General features: G+C 40.9%; 1 protein-coding gene and 1 long non-coding RNA gene across 2 annotated transcripts in view; one reads left to right on the plus strand and one right to left on the minus strand.

The window, feature by feature from the left end:
- LOC149749599 (uncharacterized) overlaps window positions 1-21,782 on the plus strand; it is a 156,494-nt gene that overhangs the window by 97,037 nt on the left and 37,675 nt on the right. The window lies entirely within an intron of this gene.
- The window catches only part of LOC149749600 (uncharacterized), a 98,452-nt gene that overhangs the window by 8,183 nt on the left and 68,487 nt on the right, over window positions 1-21,782 (minus strand). The window contains exons 7-9 of the mRNA XM_089908411.1: window positions 5,705-5,862; window positions 3,884-3,926; window positions 1,942-2,128 (exon numbers count right to left, since the gene is read on the minus strand). Of these exons, the coding sequence (XP_089764537.1) occupies window positions 1,942-2,128; window positions 3,884-3,926; window positions 5,705-5,862 (388 nt within the window). The remainder of the gene's footprint in view (window positions 1-1,941; window positions 2,129-3,883; window positions 3,927-5,704; window positions 5,863-21,782) is intronic.

Consider the following 21,782-nt stretch of genomic DNA (forward strand, 5'->3'; position numbering starts at 1 on the left):
CAAAGTAGAAGGCCCTAGAGTGCTCTGGATGCAACAAAGGACCATGGAAGTTTCTGGAAGGATGTGTGAGATAATAAGGATGAATATAAAGAAAGCTTTCACATTTTCCCCCTTGTCTATTTTTCCTTTTGGCTAGTGTAACTTAGGCTGCCTAGGTTCAAATTCTATCTCCACCATTTACTAGCTAAGGGAACTTGGGCAAATGAGTTAACCTTGCTAAGCATCAGTTTCCAAACTTGTAGGTGGGCTAATAACCTATTTATAGGATTGTTGTAGAAATTAAACGTAATAATAAGTAAAAACACTTACTAGAGTGACCAGTACAAAATCTTTACCCACTAAAAGATAACTCTGTTATCTGCTTTTACTGTTATTATTTTTAGGCCATTTATTAGTAGCTGTTTCCCAGCTCTCCAACTAGGACTTTTCTAAATAGGGCCTCCTCGGACCTTTCAGAATAAGGGAGGCCACTTAGTGGCTGTCATTACCATTTTAAACTCTTGGAATCAGTAGCGGTCCCTGGGCCCCAGGGGTTTGGAAGCACTTGGTTAATATTTAAGTTTGGAGTAATCTGAGCATTCAATCCTAAACATTCACTTTCTACCTATGGAAACATTCTCTTGAAAATGAACTTCATTGATTTGTTAGTTATAATGGTTCAGACGTTTGCAGTGATATTTTATAATAAAAGCCCCAGTCAATGACTACTTTAGAGGTTTGTTTTGTCTATCTTCATTCTCATCCTGGAGTCAGGTGCTTAAAGCTGTGGATTTGGATTGCATAGGAACAGTCTGTTCTGTAAGTGCTTAGAGATGCTGGCTATTTCCTAATAGTTGAATAATATTCTGGGTCATGTTTTAATACCCTCAAAGTGGAAGGGTGAGTAAGTAAAAGAGAGTCATTGTATTGCTCATCCTGAGTGATGAGAAAAGGACCATAGTGTGATGCTCAGTTTGTACCTCTTTCATACCCCTCCAAGAAGGTCAAAATGGTCACCAGATACCTCCTTCCCATTTGGCATGGCTATCTAGCTTAATTAAAGAAAGGCATTTATGCTAAAAAAGGAAATTAAATGACTAAGATTCCAGGATCTTCATTACTGAAAATTATTTAAGGATTATTTGTTTGGGAAAAAGTTCAACTGCAAATAAAACATCTGTAATCTATTTTGTCAAAAATGACAAGAAGTTAAATAATCGTTCTTGTAGAAATCGTGCACAATTATTTTATTACTATATTATATTGTTTACATACTTATTTTTATATATAGCTTTTAGCATATTAAAATATATATTATGTATAATATTTATATATAATTTAATAAATATATATACATTTTATAGAGAGAAAGCTTTTTGTGTCGAGTACTTTGTATGTAGAACTTAAGAGACTCTAAATGGCAATCACTTCATTCAATCTTCACAATAGTCCTGTGAAATAGATAGCTGTTTCCATTTTATAAATGACGAAACTAAGTTTTAGGAAGTTAAGTAACTTGCCTAAGGAAAATTGACAATTAGTGTTCTTTTCATTACTCACTTGTCCAAGATTAGGGATACTATCAGAAAAGGGTAGAGCCACTAGCCAAGAAAACTACTGGCATTGACTCTGAATGTCATCAGTGATAAAAAAAATGAAGGGGTTTAGTTTTTGTTTTTCCAGGCAGTAAAATCACGGGGTTAGGGGTGCAGGCTCTGGAGTTAGGTTGGCTGCATTTAGATCTCAGCTTCATTGCTTACTACACGAGATCTTGTCAAGTTGTGTAGACTTTCCAGTCAGTTTTCCTATCTGTAAAATGTGAATAATAATAGTATCCCTTCTCCAGACAATAACTGAACTAATTTACAAAGCATAAAGTTTGGTAAAGTCTCTGTAAAGCTAAGATGTCATTACTATTATGACGGGAATTACTATTATTTCAGGTGAAAGTTAAGTCCATACCTGAGGCCTGGGTGGAGCGAATGCTAGCGTAGAAGTACAAGCAGCCATCCTTCAGAATGCAATAGTGCTGGATCCACATGTCTGTGCTTCTGTCAAGTTGGTGCAGAAGGCCCAGGCACTCTGGGTTCTTGATAGCCAGGGGCGGGAGGCTCCTGTTGTGCAGAGTAACGTCTTCCCAGACATGCTTCTGCAGGTGTGACACAAAAGGATCAGCTGAGTGGCCATCCTGTGCCAATGGTCATTGACTCCCAGAGCCAATGACATCAGCACCAAGACTGACTTCAGAGAAGCTTCTGTCCTAAGTGATTCTATTGCTAAGGCAATCTGAATACTTGAGCAACAAGCCAGACAATCTGAATTTATCCATTGGCTATAGAGAATTTCTCCCTTTTCATGTCCATAGACATCCCTTCTCTTTGGCTTCTTTTCTATTGTGAGGAAATCAAAAGAATTATCAGTGATGTATAGAAAGGAAATGGAAATGGGCAGCTCAGCAAAGGCTGTTGTTTAAAGGCCCTGTCTATAAGTGCTGGCCCCAATGTGTTATTTTACTCACCATTGGGATTGTCCTTCTAGCCCTGTTCCTGGTATGTCCACTGTGACTAATTGCAGCCCCTGGTTCATGCTTTACTTTATCTAGCACTCCCATTTGTACAAAGGAATGAGTTAAATGCCCCAGGCCAGATCAGGCCTTAGGCTCATATGGTCCGTGTTGTGGAAGGCCCATGATAAATCAAGATCCTCTACCCTGGAGGTCAGCCCTCGATCCATAGTCCTGAGGGAGTGGCAGGCTTTTCCTGGGAACTTGACCTGAGGCAGGGGACATGGTGCTTCATCCCTTTATCAGAATACCTTGCTGGGCACTGGCCAGTTTCTCTTCTTTATTGGTTTCATTTTTGCCCTTTAGTTTTAACACAGCAGTGCAAAAGATTTCAGAATGCAGAGCTGGCTGAGTTCTTTGCTGTGTAGTGGGAGCCTGCTGGGAGTTTGGGTATTCATTTTTCACTCTGCTGCAGACACCCTGAGTGCATGAGCAGAATAGATCCCTCTTAAAAATATCGAGGCTCATTACGATGATGCACTGGAGAGACGGATGCGTGTGTTGAGCGTTGTGCTCCATGTAAAGTGAAACACAAGTCCTGCTGTTTATCATATGATAATGCTGGTGATTATTCGGAAAGTACAGTTACAGGGCACGGGGTTGGTACATTTAAGCTCAAGCAACCCAAATTTACCTGAATGTACAAGAGCCAAAATATGTAGAGAAGATTATTGACAGTAAATACCTTTTTCTTGTATGCCATTTTGTGAGGAAATGAGCATATTTAAAGGAACTCTATAACCTTATTAGAAATCATATCTACAGCATAAACATAAAACAATTGAATATTGAAGCAGTTTCTTCCCTCTTGACCAGGTCATAGCTCAGAAAGAAGGGTATCCAATGACTTAGGGGCTGAAGTGATGACTCACCTGTTGATCTTACAAAGTTATCTCTCAGTTTATAGGTCAAATCTAAATTAAAAACGATATTACTTCAGGGCTAGGAATCATTTTCTAATAAGCTGCTTGGCCAACAGCACTATCCCAAGATATCCCTGAGCCCTTGTTCTTAGGGAGTGTGAAAAAAACAGTAGCAGTGGTTTAACCTCATGGGGAACCACTGGGCTGTTCTGTGTCAAGGAGAAATTCCACCCCAGTTGGAACTACCCATTGAGCTCACGGAGAGGAATGTCATACAAACCGCTGAAAACAAAAAGAATAGCAGGAATGCAAGCACCTCCATAAAATCTGAGTGGAAAATCCTGTTGACTGCAAATCCCAGCTTTTATCGCAGATATGAGAAGTCCCAGGGTGGACTGCATGACATCTAGCTTGATCCTTTCCCCCTCGGAGAAGAAAAGCAGAACGAAGGCACAGATAAACATCAAGGACACCTTACCTGGTGGACAGGATGGGCCGCTTTGTCCATTGCTTCAAGCCACCTGAAAGACCGAAAGATGAGAGGTGCTTTCCTTGGGGAGCTTGATAAGTGTCATTCAGAGGGCCTTGTTTTTCTCCCTGAAACCCATTGTTCAGACAGAAGAGTCCTGAGCCTCAGGTATATTTCATGGCTCTAAATTCATGGTTGAAGAGCAACACATTCTTATAAAATTGGTGTTACTAGGTGGCAAAATCCCACACCCACCAGGGGTATTTAAAATAAATTTATTTTCATTCTTCTCCTTTACTATAGTTTAATTAGTGCCTAAGGGAAAATGTATTCATTATTTTACTGAGGTATGTGAATTTAACATCAGCAGGGCTGATAACTGTAAGGCCCTGGCTATTAATATATGGAAAGACTGGCAAATAGCCACTGTTCTAAGCTACCTCCCCAAGTGTTCCTTGGACAAGGTGGCCACCTTTAGTGCACTGTTAGTGTCCCTACTTGAGGACTGAAATTTGTTAGTCTTGTCTCCTTAGCCAGGTACCAGCCTATCTACCCCACCCCATCTTGCCAATCTTTTCCAAGTTTCTTTTAAACCCCATAACTTCCAATCAAACCATCCTGCATGCTTTTCTCCCCAAAGCTTGATTTAATCCCTCTGCACTTCTGTGTTCCATTTCTTCTTTTGTATGCATATCTGATGCTATACCACACCTTTCATAAACTCCTCCCTCACGCACACATCCAGAAACCTTTTCTCCCCACCCTCAATTCCTACGCCACATTGTCTTTTCCTATAGCACGGCTCGATTTCTATTTTGCATTAAAAATCCTACCTTCTTGGTTCAGAGCTGTTTTGAAGGCAAGGATTGGTGCCTAATCACACTAATAGTCCTCAGAGATTTTAAAACAGTGTCTTGGACATATTAGCTATCCAATAAATATTTTGTCCGTGAACTGAAATACAATTAAGTTGCTATCAGCATGTTTCCTTGTTTGTCCTATAAAGAAACATGCATTTGAATACACAATGTTCCACAAATAGAGACAGTATATTGTTTGCCTAAGAGGTTTCAGACCTAGGGCTCTCTTTAAAATTGGAGTCCAAATTCTCTTAAAGAGATATGGCATTCTTCTAAACGCTGTTGACCCATTTTTTTGTCATTGTCTCCCTCTCCCCCATTCTATCCCACCCATCACCCTAAAGTAGCAGTACTTACACAGCAGTTCTGAGTTGACTCACTGGACTGACCAATGATCTCCATTCCCTCGGGGTGACACACTGAATAATGATCGTAAGTTGCTGAATGCTTAGAGTTTGTAGGCTACCCTCTTAGAATGCCTTCACACTTCTACCCTCAGACTGGCTTGTATGCTTACAGACTGTCAACTGCATTAATTCCCCCACAAAGCTATATTATTATTATTAATTTTGCTCATTTCACTGTAGTGTGTTAAATTGTAACCCAACTACATTAGTTTTATTCCTCTGACTATCCATCCAATTAGTTTAAAATACATGAATCTGGCAACTTTTGGGGAAGCTAGATGTGAACTGTGGCAGTAGTGAGCTTTTTTAGAAAATATAGAGATCTAAGGTAAATGAGTTAGAAGAAGATGCTTCTGTTCTTTGGAAATTCTGTTAGGAAAAAACTTGGCAGAAACATGAAAATCCAAACTTCTCATACATAAGAAAAAGACAGTTTATTGACTCATGCTGTGAATTTGCTGTTCCCTTCCCTACTTCCAGTCCCAAGAATCTGTCAGATTGCTATTGAAGAAGCATTCCCCCACCCAATGTGAAACTAGTAAGATAAAAGAATAATCGATTACCTTTTCATTTCTTGGTTTGAGGTTGTGCAGAGGTAGAAAGTTCTATTTCCAGACTGAGGCACACAGTTAAACACAAATGGTTTTCCCAAGCTGCTATCAATGCCAATTTCTGCACCTTCTAATTTTATTACGTCTAGAGGTGGGCATTTTCCTTCATCCTGTAATTGATAAGAAGAGGTTCAGAATGGGCACTGCAACTAAGCAGATAAGGAAGAAAATGAGGGAGGAAAGGAGGACTAAAGTTATTTTTCTGAATTGATTGTTTGTTTTGTTCCGAAATGAAACTAAAACCAAAATGAGTTTTTGTAGATTATGCTCTCTGTGATATATTACATCAAACTCCAAATTTTCTACATCCCTTTTGAATAGCCTCTATTAATATGCATTTATTTATGTCAACTTGGGAGAGTATCATTAATCATTCATGCCCATTTTTCCCATCAGAGAAAAGAACATCAAAAGAAATTGATGTTACAAAATATATGTTTTTGGTAGTGGCATGAGAGCTCTAGTTAGTGGCTATAATTAACATGATTCCATACTTATTGTGTGTCAGGCCCTCTTCTAAATTTTTTAAATCTATTAATTGATTTATCTTCACAAATGCTTATGAGGTAGTTACTTTTATTATCTTTTTTTTTTTTTACAAGTCAGGAAACTGCAGCATAGAGAGAATAAAGAACACTTTTCTATAAATGACAGTAGTTTGAAACTATATGCAAAACTAAAATCAGTTTATAGGTAAATTTTTGCTATTTGTATTTATTTTACAATTATATGTCAAAATATCCTGTCCATTATTCATGTCTTTTCTAAAAACAGCTGTACTGGGATAAAATTTACATACCATAAAGTCACTTATTGTACGTGTACAACTTAGTGACTTTTAGTGCATTTACGGAGCTGTGAAACCATTGCTACCATCTAGTTTTAGAACTCTTCCATCAACCTCCAAATTTCCTTTGAGTCTGTTTGCAATCAGTTGCCACCCTTGCCCCTCCAGTTACAGGCAATCACAGATCTATTTTCTGTCCCTATAAAGTTGCCATTTCTAGACATTTTGTATATGTAGAATCATACACTATAGGGTCTTCTTTCATTTAGTGTAATGTTCTCAAGTTTCCTCCATGTTGTAGTTCTTATTAGTGTGTCATTCCTTTTTATTGCTGAGCTATATTCTACTATATGCATATGCCTCATTTAGTTTATCTATTCACAAGTTGATGGAGAGTTTTCTTTCCAGTTTTGGGCTCTTTCAAATAATGCTGCTATGAAAATTTGTGTACAGGTCTTTGTGTGGACATATGGTTTCATTCTCTTTGGTAGATTACTAAGAGTGAAGTTGCTGGGCCGTATGGTAAGTGTAACTTTGTAAGAAACTGCCAAACTGTTTTCCAAAGTGGCTGTACCAGGTTACGTTTCCACCAGCAGTGTATGAATGTTCCAGATTTTCCACACCCTCACCAATACTCTGTATTGCTTGCCTTTTTGATAACAGCCATCCTACTGGGTGTATAGTGGTATCTCCTAGTGGTTTTAAGTTGCATATTTCTAATGAGTGTTGATGCGGAACACCAACTAGCCCAGAGGTTCTTAATCAATTTTAGGTGATGACTTCCTTTGAGATGCTGATGAAAACTATGGACATCCCCCCACCAAAATACATAAATGTGTATGTGTGAATTTATACACATATACAAAAAATTTCTTGCAACTCACAAGTGGATATATACAAATACATGCTCCACTAAAAGTAATATCTCATAGTTGTATGGCACTTTAGTTTATAAAACATTTTCGTGGACCCTGTCTTTTTTACTCTTCACAACTACTCTATAAAGCAGGAAGCTAATGTTCTCCCCGTTTTCTAGAAGAAGAAACTGAGTTTCAATAAGATGCCCCAAGGTTACATAGACAGAAACAGAACTTAAGCACTGGCTTTCTGGCTCTATCTTCCACACTACATCTCTCACATGTCTGGTTTCTTGGGCAGTTGAAAGCTGTAGTATTTACGTTTTAGGAGACAGAATATTTCCTGAAGCCATGAGCTTTCCTGGAATATAGACAGAGATCTAAAATTTTGCTCTGTTTTAGTAAATATAAAGAAGGCAGCACATCTTATAATAATTGTCTATGGCCAATAATAATAACATTAGAAAACAGAAGAATATATTTTCATTTGCTTTAATAGGGATAAAGAGTTTGCATGCCTGTAAAGAGTAGCTATCTTTCAGGAGCATCTTAAACTGCAAAAAGAAATGGGGAAACATAAATAAAGCCTGGAGATTTTATTCTATTAATAAGTGACAGATGTGCTCATTTGCTAAGAGCAAATACTCAGTGGGTCTGCTATCCTTTGGACCCATTAGGCAGATAAGATGCTATAATATGGTTGCCTCTCTGTATCAGCACTATTAGGTAATTCTGAAACTGCCAGTATTCTCCTTCATCCTTTGCTGTGGGACAGTGCAAAGGAATACATTCCTATGACATATGACACACAACCAAGAATAGTATCTGAAGTCACTTATGAGTCTCTTTGCCTCTGCTCAAGTTTCATCTGTGTGAGGAGAATGAATGGCGAATGGAGTAGATTAAAAATGAGGGCTACTATTTCTTACATGGTCTCCATCATGGCCCATATTCCATTTTTACTAATCTAAGCTGCTGCGTCATTGCCTGTGATTACGAGCCCACTGTGGCCCTGGGAGCAGCTGCAATAAAACCATGGACACAGCCTGTGTAGCAGGTGCAGGTGCTCTTGCAGCTGTGCTTACTTATCTTACTCTTTTTCTCTTGGTTTCACCTGCCCAAGCACCTTTAAGCTCCACCGTCATGGAGGTACAAGGGTTGGAAAAGGTTCTCCATTCAGTCTAATCCTAATGCTGCTTGGACTGTCGTTCTGTATTCCCCAATCAAATGTTTTCTAGAGATAAAGGAAAACAAATCTCTTTTCTGTCTTATTGCCATGGCCTGGGGTCTTTAACTCATCCCTTAAGCAAAACTCAATCCTTCAGTTTGGCAATAATTCTTAAATAGGTTCTGTCTGATTCCTTCCCTCTAGCTCTGCCAAAAGTCTCACTCAAGTCAGAACTAGAAACAATGAAAATTTCTTTAAGACTTTGGCTTCCCCGCAACTTTATATTCTTCTTTCCAAGGCATAAGAAGACTCTAGCTCCATTTTTCTATTCCTGAGACAAATCATGAAGCAGAGATCCAGCTGCTTCATGTGTGCAGGATTGATTAAAATAGCAGGGATGCTGAAGGGATTTACCAAGGAATTGTTTAGTGAGGTCCAGAAGCTTTTGACTGAGAATAAAAGAACTTGGGCTGTTTATGCCATATGGCCTTAGATGATGTTGACATTGTCAATCATGGAAATAAGATTTCTACAGCAATAATCCCAAAGGTCAGAGTGCTCAGAAGAGGGAAATAGTAAATAATAATAATGACAAAAACCCAACCCAGAGTGAATTCACTTCTAAATTCAATTATTTCTATAAAGAAAAATACAGACAAGGGCATTTGTGTCTGTCTGCAACTTGGGCTCTCTGGTAAAATAAAATTACCTACAGATATCTCTGGGTTATTTGTGTTGGTCAGAATTTTGGTTTGAACATGTTAGAAATTTTTTATTGTTGTTGCTAGGCCTCTTTGTCTAAGGGAAGAGAAAAGATTGGGACATTATACCAACAATGGTTCATTTAATCTGAAGGCACAACCATGAAAATCCACAAACTAAGAAGGAGGAAAAAGGCATCTTTAGCCATGAAAAAGAGCTGTTTCTTGGTCAGATAAAAAGAGCCAAGATAAATTTAGAGGGAAAGAAAGCATGTCCTAAAGCAATGCACCACATGAAAGGGTGCATGAAATACACATCTCAAGTGCTGTATTTAAAGCTAGCAGATTGAAGCAAAATTGAAGATGGAGAGTCTCTCGGAGTCTTATTAATGATTCTGAGAACGCTTTATCTCTAGGCAGCAGTTTGGAGGCATGCCCTGCCCACTGGTAACTGAAAACCATCACTCCTTGGTAGCTACGAGATGATGGCCTCTGTTCATGTGCTACCTGATAGCAGCAAACCCTGCAGAGGCAAGAAGGAAAGATGTAAGAGTGCTTTCACTGTAGCGATCTTTGCTATCTTTGTCCTGGGATTAAATAGAAGTCTTGACTCTATTTAAAGGCTCAAGCCCCTCACTACACAACTCAAGATTATTATATACATACATATATGCATGTGTGTATTTGTTTATTTATTTATGCTTTCCTCTTTCCCTCCAGGCAGGCAAGGAAGGATGGATGAAGAACAGAGCAGAAAGTAAAGCAAGCATGTAGGTCAGGCCCTTGTTTGTAAGTGGTACTGGGTGCCTTGTCAAAGCTTTGTGAATTTACTATTTCTCTTTTTGCTTTTATCAAGAACTTGAGATGATGACAATTTCATTGCACCCCACAGTTGCAGCAACTCGCTAGTCTGAATAAAAGTATGGTTACTGTTCTTTCCCTGCTTTTATAATGCAGCCTAGCTTATTTGTGACATCAGCAGAGGTAACTGGCTCCAAACTCAGAATTTTGTGCTTTTCTTTTCAGTTTGCCTGGAGTGGTGAACCATGTTTTCGGAGTGATAAATACATGCTGGCAACACCATGTTTCCTGGCACTAGGGAGACTGGGCTCCAGGAAACATGGGCGGCTTTGGGGGCTGAGGGAGTTCATCTCCACCAACACATTATGCTGCACCCAAGCTTCCTGCTGGAAAGCTGGCCAAGTGGAGGGATGCTAATGATGTTGGGGTCCTGGCTACCTGGGGTTGACAGATTTGAGTACACTTCTGACCTCAATCACATGTCTCATTTGTCAACATTTTACTTGGCTCCTAAACTATCCCTTAGAATATAACAACTACAGCTCCATAGTTTTATTACAACAGAAAAACTGTGAAGTAGTGAATCTAAGTAGTCATGACCCTGTTCAAAATTGTCAAAAAGTTACCAGGTTAACTGTAAAATCAAGACATTCTACATCTTACGCTCTGCAATTGATTGTTTGTCCTACGAGGTTTCCCTCTGAACTCAGTGTGCTGTTTTGTGGATGGATTCTAGAGCCAGACCAACTGGGTTTGACTCCTCACTGTACCACTTATTAGGTCACTTATGTGACCTTGGTCAAGTTACTTAACCTCTCTGTGCCTCAGTTTCCTCATCTGTAAAATAGGGTTGTTAAAAGGATTGTGTTAAAATACATGTAGTGTTCAGAACACTGCCAGGCACTTTGTAAGTGAGCTGTACATGTTAGCTTTCATTATTATGTAGAATTTGATGAAAGTGAAGAGTAAGAACCTAAAAAATTAGTCAACCAAGAAGCTTTAAAACGGATGACAGGGGAACTTTATTTAAAGTAAGTTCCTATATATGCCTTTTCTTTCCTCCAAGAATGACATACTGCATGAACAAGGGGAAAGACTTAGTCTCTCAGAATCTGTGAGAATCTGTGTCCTCGTCTGTAAAATGGGGGTAGGAGTACCTTTCTCTGTGAGGTGCATAACAGCTGTTCAGTGAAGGTTCATTCTTTCCCACATCTGGGATCCACTTTCAGTTTAAGTACAAATGAAGCATCGCTGTTATATCCCTAGGACTCAAAAGCCTAGGGATAAAGGAAAAGCCCCCGCTCCAGAACCACTGGTGGTATTACTGGGAGGAGGGAGCGGAGAGGGAGAGAGCCTGGGCGACTTCACTGTCATATCTTGGAAGAGAGTTGGGATGATCTGAGTGGTTGGCTCCTGTGCCTGGATTCTTGTCATTTAGGTGACAAAGTTCATTAAATGTTCTCAGGGATTTGGAGGACTCAGTCCCTGCTTCTGGTTACACTTGGACTGGGGATCTCCCGTAGCCCACAGGTAGAGGCTGACTGCTGCCAAGAGCCAGGCCCTTACTCCTGGCCCTTCCTCCCTCTGGGATCACATCCTGCTTTGGGGACCTTTGCCAAACCCTGCCCCTCCTGGATTAAGATTCTACCTTTTAAAGGATTTCTCTCTCTTTACCACCCACGCTCCCTCCCTCCCTTCCACCAGTGTTTACTGAGTGTGTCTGTACCTTCTGCCGGACGTTGTGCTAGGCACTAAGGACCTACATGGCCTTTAACCTTAGGTGGATTTCCTAGTCTTCAGCCTCTCTCATTCTTGACAATTCCTTAGCCCCTTTCTGGCCATGTTCTTAGACTCTGGAATTTTCCAAACCCAGCTTGTCCATTATTACTCATGATCCTTTGCCTTCAAAGTATCTTACCCAACCCCTCCATTGCCTTCCTACTGACATCACTTTGGTCCAAGGCCTTGGTATCTCATGCCTATGTCACTACAGCAGCCTCCTGGCTGAGCTTCTCTGTTGCCAGTACAATCTTGACAATGTAATCCAAACTGCCTGAAATCACCCCCAAAGGTCTGCTTCCATTGTGCTGCCCATGGTGACAGTTGCCAGTTTATTGCCTCTTAGCTCCTAACGTATCCTTCACTGCCTGACTTCTGAAAATGGATCTTGAACCTTTAAATATTTTCCTGTGCCAGCTGGCATGAAGTTCAACTCCGCCTGTATAGAGCACTGGAGAGATATCACAGGAAGAAGGGTTCTTCTTCCTGGTTCCTGTGGATAGTTCCAAACGAACTAGACGGTGCTTTCTTTTTCTCCACTACTCAGCCCTCGAGGTTTCTGACAGTGCTAAGAGCTTGCAGGATGCAACTTCCCCAGGTGTCCTCCGCGCCCAGTTTGGACAGTAGTGGCATAGTGGGGAGCCCCAGACAATGAAACCTGTGCTTTAGCCCAAGTTTCTGCCTGCACACCTTCTCCTCAGCCCTATGGGGCTGGACATGTAGGGAACTCTGGACCCCTTGGCCTGAGGTACCCAAAAGTACCTTAGGTTCTTACACAGGAAGGCCTCTCCAGACCCCAGTTCCAGCAGCACACACGGTAGCACCCCAGCACTATCTGTGTACTCAGGTCCCTCTGTGTGCCCAAGCGTCAGCTTCCCCTCACCAACAGTATGGACATTTGTTTCTGTGGATATTCCAGTGCAGACACCAGGGAGCAGTACCCTGACTCTGTGATTTCTATCTCCTGAATGGACCCAGATTGACAGACTCATGAACACATCAAAATATCCAATCAGGGTTCTCCTGCTGATTCCCAATCCCCTCTATAAACAGGCCCCACCAATTCTATCTAATTTTGTTAGCAGTCCTGTGTCCCAGGAACATACCACTCATTCTTTCTCTGTCTGCACTCAACTTTCCCTCACCATTCATGCCCTCCCATCTCTTTTCCTCTCATTCATATTCTAGCTGTCCTTCAAGGTCCAGCTCAAATCCCTCTTCCTTTGTGAAGTCATGTTTTTCTTCTTATAGCCATCACCATTCTTTCTCTTCTTACAAAGCATGCCTGTGCCATATAATTGAGTGAGGAATTATATAGTGCCTCTTGTGGTTCTTTTGTTTTTGGCGAATATTTATTGAGATTGAGTTCTTATCACACACCAGGAACTGTGCTGTGCACTTTTAGTCATTTGATCATCTCATCTTGAAGATTCTCCATCAGATACTCTATGTATGGGCCTACGTGCTCCCCTAAGAGTCACGATATAATTTAAAATTTTCTTCTTTCTCTGGGGAACCAAGTGAAATTAGCAAATTAGGACTATGGTCTATTGTTCTTAAGTAAGATGTCATAAGGTCAGAATAAGGTCCCCCTTTTCAGAAGATAAACAACAAGTTTATAAACAGGGGGAGAGAACGTGTAACATGTGCCACATTCCTGTGAGAATTCTCTCTGTGCATCTGGAAATTATGGTGGCCTGCTGGTTTAGTATATCTAGTAAATAATAGACAGGAGCCTTCCCATTGAACCCACCTCCAGTGAGATAACCTATCCTATGATCCACTGTGAAACCCCAGGGAGGTAATAAAAAGGGTCAGAATACCACCTGCTCTTTGCAGTAGTTGCTTTGTTATGTCCACAGAGTTGACTGAGAGTTTCTAGCAAACCCCTTTCTGTTCAACCTCAAGAAATCTTCTGGATGGCTTAGACCTTTGAGAAAGGGAAAAGAAATTTCGAGCATATTGCTGAAAAAATAGTGTATGTGATTTCTGAATGCCATTGGGTCTTGCCTGGAGTGAAAATTAAATGGTGGCAAACTGACCCTGACTCTTCACATCTAGAAAGATTTGTCTTAACACTCTTTGTTGAGTTGGGCAAGGTTGTAAAACCATCACACTATGATGGCTATATTATCTGCATTCTACAAACAAGGAAATGGGGGCAAGTGAGGTTAAGTAATTTGACCAAGGAAATGCAGCTAATAGGTGGTAAAGCCAGGATGTGAACCATGGTTTACATAACCACAACATGGGACTGTCTCCATGAAACGAGATGTATTTCGTAAAGGCCAGATTTCCTACCTGCCGTGTTCACGTTCACCTTGGGAGAACAGGGATGTTATTATCCCCATTTTATAGTTCAGGACTAAGGCTTGGAAAAGCTCACCGAATTGCCCAGTTCCACTCAGGCAGAAAGTTAGCAGCATTGAGGCTGAATCCAAAGCTGGTGCTCTTCATCTGTCGTGAGATGAACTGTTTCACTTGGGTGTTATGGACCAAGGTAGATACCAGCTCCATGTGAGCAGACAGTGTGTGTTTTTCACAGATAGTAGGTAAGACAGTGCTGCAGCCAGAGGAAGTTCTCAACTAAATACCAAATGATCCGGTGGACAACTGTTAAGGAGCCCGTGGTCCTGGTATTCAGCACTATCTATAGTTTCTTCTGCAATAAGTTTCTGGTGTTCTGTTGTTTCTTCACTGCTATGACATAACCTCTCCAGAGACAAGTCTTCCTACTTCTGTTTTCAGAAAAATTTCCCTCTCCCTGGAATGTGTGCACTTGTCAGGCAGCTTTGGCCTTCTTTCAGCTCTTGAGGCCCCACCACAGTATAAGCCTGGCTCTGGAGGACATGCTATTCAGGACAGATGACGATGATGACAATGGCCAGATCCAAAGGGAAGCTTGTCTTTAGACTGTATGAAGACGGTGCTGGGTGCTCTGGACCCTGGTGCCCTGGTCCTGCTCTGTTGCTTAAACGTCCTTCATTCACGAGCTATTACCCAGGAGTGGAAGAACATGATAGGCTACTTATGTCCATTCAGGGAATGATCATGCAGAGTGCCTCTACAGTGTTTGCTTTTAATTCAGAAATCTCACTGGTTACTAGTCCTTCCCCCATGATGTGAGCAAAGAAAAATAACATAAGAGAAGAGGTATTCTAATCACTGACTAGAACAAAGCTTTGGGATGGTGTGTAGTTTTAATTTATTACTCTGTTCCACATTTGCACAGAAGCAGTAGAATTGATTGGGTATTAATTTTCCCTTCATTGGAAAAACAGAACTTCAGTGCTAAATGGTATTTTCATAGAAACTCTATGAGCTCTACTTTTATTCTGTTCACACTGATTTTTTTTTTTTTTTTTTAGAAAAATGGACCTCTCCCAGCTTTGTAGTTTGGAGATCCTTTTCTTTGGGATCGAAGACTGTGATCTATTGGAAATATTACTGAATATAATAGCAATAAGAGTGCCTACCTTTAATTTTCTGCCTGTTTTGTTCCAAGGATTATGCTAGATGGTTTATATATGTTAGTTTATTTACTTCCAGCAATATCCCTTTAAAATCTGTGTAGATCTTTTTATGCCAATCTAAACTGTGCAAATTTGGAATAGTATTATGTAAACATCACGCACAAAGTCAGAAATAAGGTGAATACTCTCAAATTATATAAAAAATAGAGACTTTCAACACACATGGGCCAAGAAAACTCTGTTCACTCTATTGCCATGAGGTAGTACTGCTTTAGCTGGCAACTAGAAGTTCTTTGTCAAGATTAGTCTTGGATTCCATCAACTCTTGGGAATGCATTCCTTGCATAAAATGCACTTGTAATCTCAGAGAGCATAGGGCAGTGCAGTGCATTCCTTGTATATAGGGAGCAATCAGAAAATGATCATTTAGTGGATTTGAACAGGGGAGTGTGGTCAGAAACAAGCAGATCTGTCCTTCAACTTTGGAATGTGAGCCTGACCACGCTCCTTTTGCCTTTCCAGCTGAGGTTGCAAGATAACTTGTGATGTCCAGCTGAATACCACTAAGTAACTTTAATTTCATCCTCCCAATCTTGCTCTTGGTTTCCTTCCCGGCACCCTCCACCCCTTCCTTTCTTCAGAAAAGTAGCATATGCGTGAGGGTTTTTGGTATATAACCTTTTATTCTCAAATAATTGTAGATTCATAGGAAGTTGAAAAAAATAATAAAGACAGGCCCTATGTACCCTTCCCTCAGTTCCCCCCAATGGTAACGTCTTATAAAACAGTAGTAGCACATGTGGTTTTGAAGGACAGTAGCTCAGTGAGTTTAAGTTCTGAGGAAAAACTCTGTATTGAGGCCTTCTCCTCAGGTCTCAGCCAGAGCAGGTTTCGTGGGTGTCCCACCTGTGCCTTTGCACAAAGCCCCACAGCAGAAGGATGCAATGAGCATCTCGAAATCCTTAATAATTTTATCTTTGAATTTATGTTTTGTAAGTGAAGTTGAAGAAACAATGGAGCATGCACCAGGGGCTTGGAGCCCACTCATGTGTGAGTCCACCTCCCTGTCTCTGTGGGATGGAGTTTAGGCCTCCTCCTCTCTTGCTCCCACCCAGAGACCACTGCTGCCTTCCCCACTGCGGGGTGCTGGGCGTGGGTGCCGGGGTGTTGGGTCGGAGGAAGACATCTGGTACCTGTGAGGGCCTGTACTTGTCTGGCAAGTATCCTTGTGCTTTAGGAGTTATTTTGTACTAAATAACAAATACAAAGCACCATGACAAGTCACGACAGAGACAGCTGGAGAAAGGAAAAAGCTTTTAAACTTCATTTTGAACAAAGGGCCTGACATTTTCATTTTGCACAGGGCCCCACAAATTATATTGCTAGCCCTACTTAAAACTATTTTATAGCCCAGCCTCTTACAAAAAACCAAGGCATGAATATGTATCAGGAAATAGGAAGCTTTGACTAAAGCACAGAGGACTATTTGCTTGTCAAAGGCAAAAATGGTACCCGCTAATGCCAGAGAAATCTTCCTAAAGCACATTCTTATCAAGTCAGAGACTGCTCTAAAACCTGCAGTGCTCCGTGCTCATAGGATACAATCCACAGACATAGCCCAGTCCTGGGCTCTCCGTCAATAATCTACCTCATCTTATCTTTTGAATTTCAGGTTTTACTAGACCTTGACTCAAATTCATGCTTGCTTCCAACTCAGTGCAGTTCATGCTTTCCCAGTTCAGTGCCTTTTCTTATGCCATTTTATTTTTCAGAAATGTCATTTTCCTCAGTCTTTGAAGTTGAACTATCACTTGTCTCCTAAAGCTCCCATCCTGTGTCTACCTCACAGCCTTTGCACTTGTTTCCTCTGCCCATATTGTTCTTTCTCTAGGTCTTGTACAGTTACAGCCATCTCATCATTCAGAGAAGTCACCTCTCTAGAGGGGTCTACCTGAATACCTGCTCTAAGTTAGCCTTCGCCCCATCCTATTCCTGTTCTGTTAATTGCATTGACCACTTTTAAAATTAACTTTGTATATTTAATTTTTTTACTAGTGTAATGATCATCTCTCCCCACAAGAGTGGGTACCTCTTTTGCCTTTTTCACTCTGTATCTTCATGCCTTAAACCTTGCTTAGCATATATTTGTTGAATAAAGGAAGGGTTCTTCTCCCTCTTCCAAGCACTGGAACATACTGTACATTGTATTTTGCTTACATGTTTTCCCTCCTCTTCTATGCTGTTAGCTTCTTGAGGGTAGGGAATGATCCATTCTTATCCCTCACAATGCCTAGGAGAGACCTAGGCTTCAGTAAGTCTTCATTGAATGCATATATAAAAATAAATGGTGCAGAGGCAGAGTGTTTCCTTTCTCTTACGGAACAACTGGACACAGCATTAAGCCAGAGTGATCAAAACTAATTGCTGGAATGAGGAGTACATGCCATTTAGCATTCACTGCATATGTACCAAGGACAGCCTTGGGAAAGTGTGTAATCAATTAACAGCACACAGTATCCAGAGTGACCTCTATGTTCATCATAGTGCCATTCTCTTCAGGCAATTGGTTGCCTCTGTGGCCTTTGGGATGAAAAGCTTCCCAAAATAGAGACCAGGGGTGAGGTCTAGCTGTGATGGGAGGGACTCAGAGCTGGAGGGCACCTTCTTTACCAGCATCAGGACTCTGTGCTACTCTTTTAGCAAAGGACTTTGTTTTCCATTGTCAATAAAAATGGAGGTGCTCACCCACAAATTATTTGGGGAATCTAGGGGGCGTGAAGAAGGTAAGATGCAGCATTAATCTAGAGAGTGACAGGTTTGGGGCAGAAATGGGACCATTAAATCAAAATGGTGTACATAAAAAAGCAGAAGAGTGATCTGTTCTGATTGTTCTGGGCAAGGAGAACATGAGGCCACTGACCAGCTCAGCTAGGTTGAGATGAGACTCCTTAAGCTCTGTGAGAAAAGTCTGGAGCTGCAGAAGACCACCAGGCACTGGAGAACAGAGCAATTATGCACAAGGCCAAGGGATTTGGAGGCCAGGCAGAAAGAGAGGATGTGCAATGTTCTAAAACTCATTTATACAACTTCCTCTTCCCTTACCCCTCAGAAGAGATTCTGGTAAATGCTGAGCCTCAGAGCTCCCCATGGGCACTCCCACTGCTAATGGTAAAAATGAGGATGGCCTCCCTCAACTGTGCAGAACCCCTGTGATGCGGAGCCTCTGTGATGAGAGGACACGTGGTTTCATTCCTGGGGAGAGTTAGGAATTCACAGAGGGTTTCTTAGAGGGGAGGGGTAGTGTGTGGCACACAAAGAAAAACATAACTATGCAAACTCTGGGATAAATGGGAATCATGCTGTAGCCCCAAGACCTGTGTGCTGGGGTCAGATCCCTGCTGAGGAAGCTGAGATTGGCTCTTGGTACTGAGGGAGAAAGGTGTAACTATGTGGGGTGGTGGAGCTGGGGTTGGGAAGGTGATTTCAGGGAAATCCTGCAAGCAAGGTCCTGGAGGGCTTGGTGGAGCGAAGGCTTATTTTAGTCTTCTCCCTGGGAAGGAAATACCTCTTGTGTGACAGGGCAGCATTGTTGGTCTGCTGTGGGATTTTCCCCTTCTCTGGGTCTTCAGTCCCCAAGTTGGCATTTTAGACAACTCTGCAGTGAGAGGGCTGTGGGTAGAGGCCACAGCCTGAAGTCTTGTCTACTGTATAGGAATGCCTCACTGTAACCAGCCAAGTGGGACTCTGGCCTGCAGGCTGTACGAAGGAGTGGAAGATGGTACTCAGACAGGTCTGACAAATGGTGCTGGGGTGAAAAAGCTATTTCTTTCCTTCTCTTTTCCACTATGGAGAAAATCGTTCTTCTTACTTCTTGGAAGGAGGAAATTCTGTGGAGCCTGAAATTAGACCACAGGTACACTCATCCCCTCAAAGGCATCCACTTTGGTGCCTGCTCCTATCTTTGACCTTGCTTTTCCATTCTTGATGACAGTATAGAACCGGAGTGTGCTTTTTGACCTGTTCAGTCTGGGCTCTGAGTTGTTTCTTCTTCCATTGGCTAGATGTTTCTGGTTAGTAAGTAAATTATTTATTTGTCAAATCAGTCACCCAGGAAAGCAGCACTTGCTTTCTAAGACTGATGACTCTAGTGTGCCAGTAGTACCCAGGGGTTCCAGCTCCTACCAAAACAAAGAATGGTTTAGGAGCTAAGGGCATTTGGCAAGTCCTATCAGCCCTACCTTCAAAATTCACCTCTAGTATGTTTCCTTATCTCAGGTCTATGCAGCCTCCATTACTTTTGTACAGATCTACTTTGTCTGAATTGCTGTAGTAGCACCTCTACTGGCCTCCCAGTCCTACCCTTGATCCCCTCCAAACCATTTTCCATGCAGAAGCTGTATAGGCATTGCATTAGTATCTCATATCATTGTTATAAGAGTAAATGAAATAAGATATGCCAAGTATCTAGCACCAATAACTATAAGGAAAGTAAATGCTTAACACATGGGAGATCTAAAATAGTATTATTAGAAATCTTCGACTCTAAGTTCTTCTTAGAAGCAGTTTTGCTTCTTTGTTTCCCTCTAGTTTAAAAGAAGCTTGAGTAAGAAACCTGGAAGAAATGCTCCTGGTCAATAGCTATATTTTCATCATCACTTCCTCCTCTCATAAATGTCCTCAAGCGCAAATTCACTGAAACAGGTTTCCCCATCAATAATGAATAGTTTGTAACTCACTCAAAATCTTCAGGAAAGAGTAAAAATTTATCAGTGGTGAAATGCTGTTCTTTGGAGCAATAGCTCATTTGAAGTCAGTGTGTATTTAGGGCATTGGAAGCTGAAGAATGAAACAATCTTCCAAGTGGGTTAGGGAAAATGTCCTGAGACCCAGCAGCTTTCCGTCCTCCTAAGATTGCCTCCCTAGTGGAATACTTTTGGAAAGCTACACTTTTCCTTTCCCACCAGGAGGGTTAATAAAGTATATAACTTAAGCTCTCCTGCTAACAATTTCTTTTCCAGGTAGTGCTTCATGTTGCCATGTTTAAAAGACAAATCTGTTTTAAAAAAATGGTAATATGAGTATGTCATATCCTTGCTTAAAGCCTCCAATGAGTCCTTTGGGAATGAAGCCCAAACATCTTTCACTGTTCAATAAGTCTCTCTACGATCTCATCCCAACCTACCTTTGAAAGCTCCATTTCTTGGCACTATTCCCCATTCCATTTACTACTGCCTCAATACACCCTCCACTTCATGGAGAAGGTGCTGTTAGTCACCCTTCACTCTCATACTGGGAGTTGAGTGCAAGGACATAGGCATGTTTTTGTTCATAAGAGCACCATAAATGAAATCTGTGTAGTTTACGGATCAGAAGATAGTTCCTAACGTGGTTTAGATCTCATCAGCCCAAGATTTAGATTTACCAAATCTATGGGTAGTAAATATCTTTACAGGCAGCTAGGATTGTGTAGAGAGTGCCAGCAAAAACAAAGAGCTTCAAAGCCTGTATTTTAAGTGTCAAGTTACTGATTGATTACCAAATAGCTAGTCTGTCTCCATTTTTCAACAAGAGTCAGCAATGATATCTCAGCTTTCCTGTTTAGAAGATGTCCTAAGAGATATGCCTAAGTCCCAGATATTTATGACTCTTTCCTTTCATTTCTGTTAACTAACATTTGTAGGGCACCTACAATGTGTAGGCAGTTTCTTAAAGACAAGGACATATAGGAGTATGGAGATGGAATAAATTAATTATGACCTGGAGATACTCAGAGGGTCTTATGAAGGAAGCTATATTTTGACATCTGTAAACACTGGAGGGTAAGAGAGGCAAGCAGAAGAAATGGTGTGAGAAGTGGTCTAGGAGTTGGAGGGAAAGGGTGTTCTGGGGTAGCACCAAGTGGAAGGGGCTGAATGGCGCCGAGTTAGCCTTGAGGAATACTATGGTCTATGGGGGTAAGTCTGGAAGTTGGATTCCTATTGTAGAGACTCTTAATACCAGGCTGAGGAGTGTGACCTTGCTTTATGGATAATAAGGAATTGCTGAAACTTTTTGAACAGAGAAGTGACAAAATCTCCCATTACTTATAATAAAATATAAAGAAGAGTTAGCTGCATGTTTAAGCTGCAACAAGTGTTTATATACCATCTGTGTTCCTGGAAGAACACATTTCCTAATTTCTTTTTGAGAAATTACTGTAAACTCAAAAGAGTGTGTTCCTGCACAAATATAAGAAAAAAGGACTGTGTTATCTGAAGGGCTACATGATGTTCTTTTATATTCCAGAGTTTACAAGAATGTCAACAAAATCTTTGTGCATGGTTAAGATTAATAATTTAGACGAAAAGTTTACAAGAACCTGAACAAAGGAAAAACTGTTTGAAAAATGCAGCTGAGTTCTGGCCAAAAAAGTGACATTATGGTAAATTTATCAATCTATTTCAAAATTAGTGACTAGGATTAAA

The sequence above is a fragment of the Delphinapterus leucas genome, chromosome 3 (genome assembly GCF_059928025.1).
Source record: "Delphinapterus leucas isolate spDelLeu-1000000601 "Yukka" chromosome 3, BTC_Dleu_Yukka2, whole genome shotgun sequence".
NCBI lineage: Eukaryota > Metazoa > Chordata > Mammalia > Artiodactyla > Monodontidae > Delphinapterus > Delphinapterus leucas.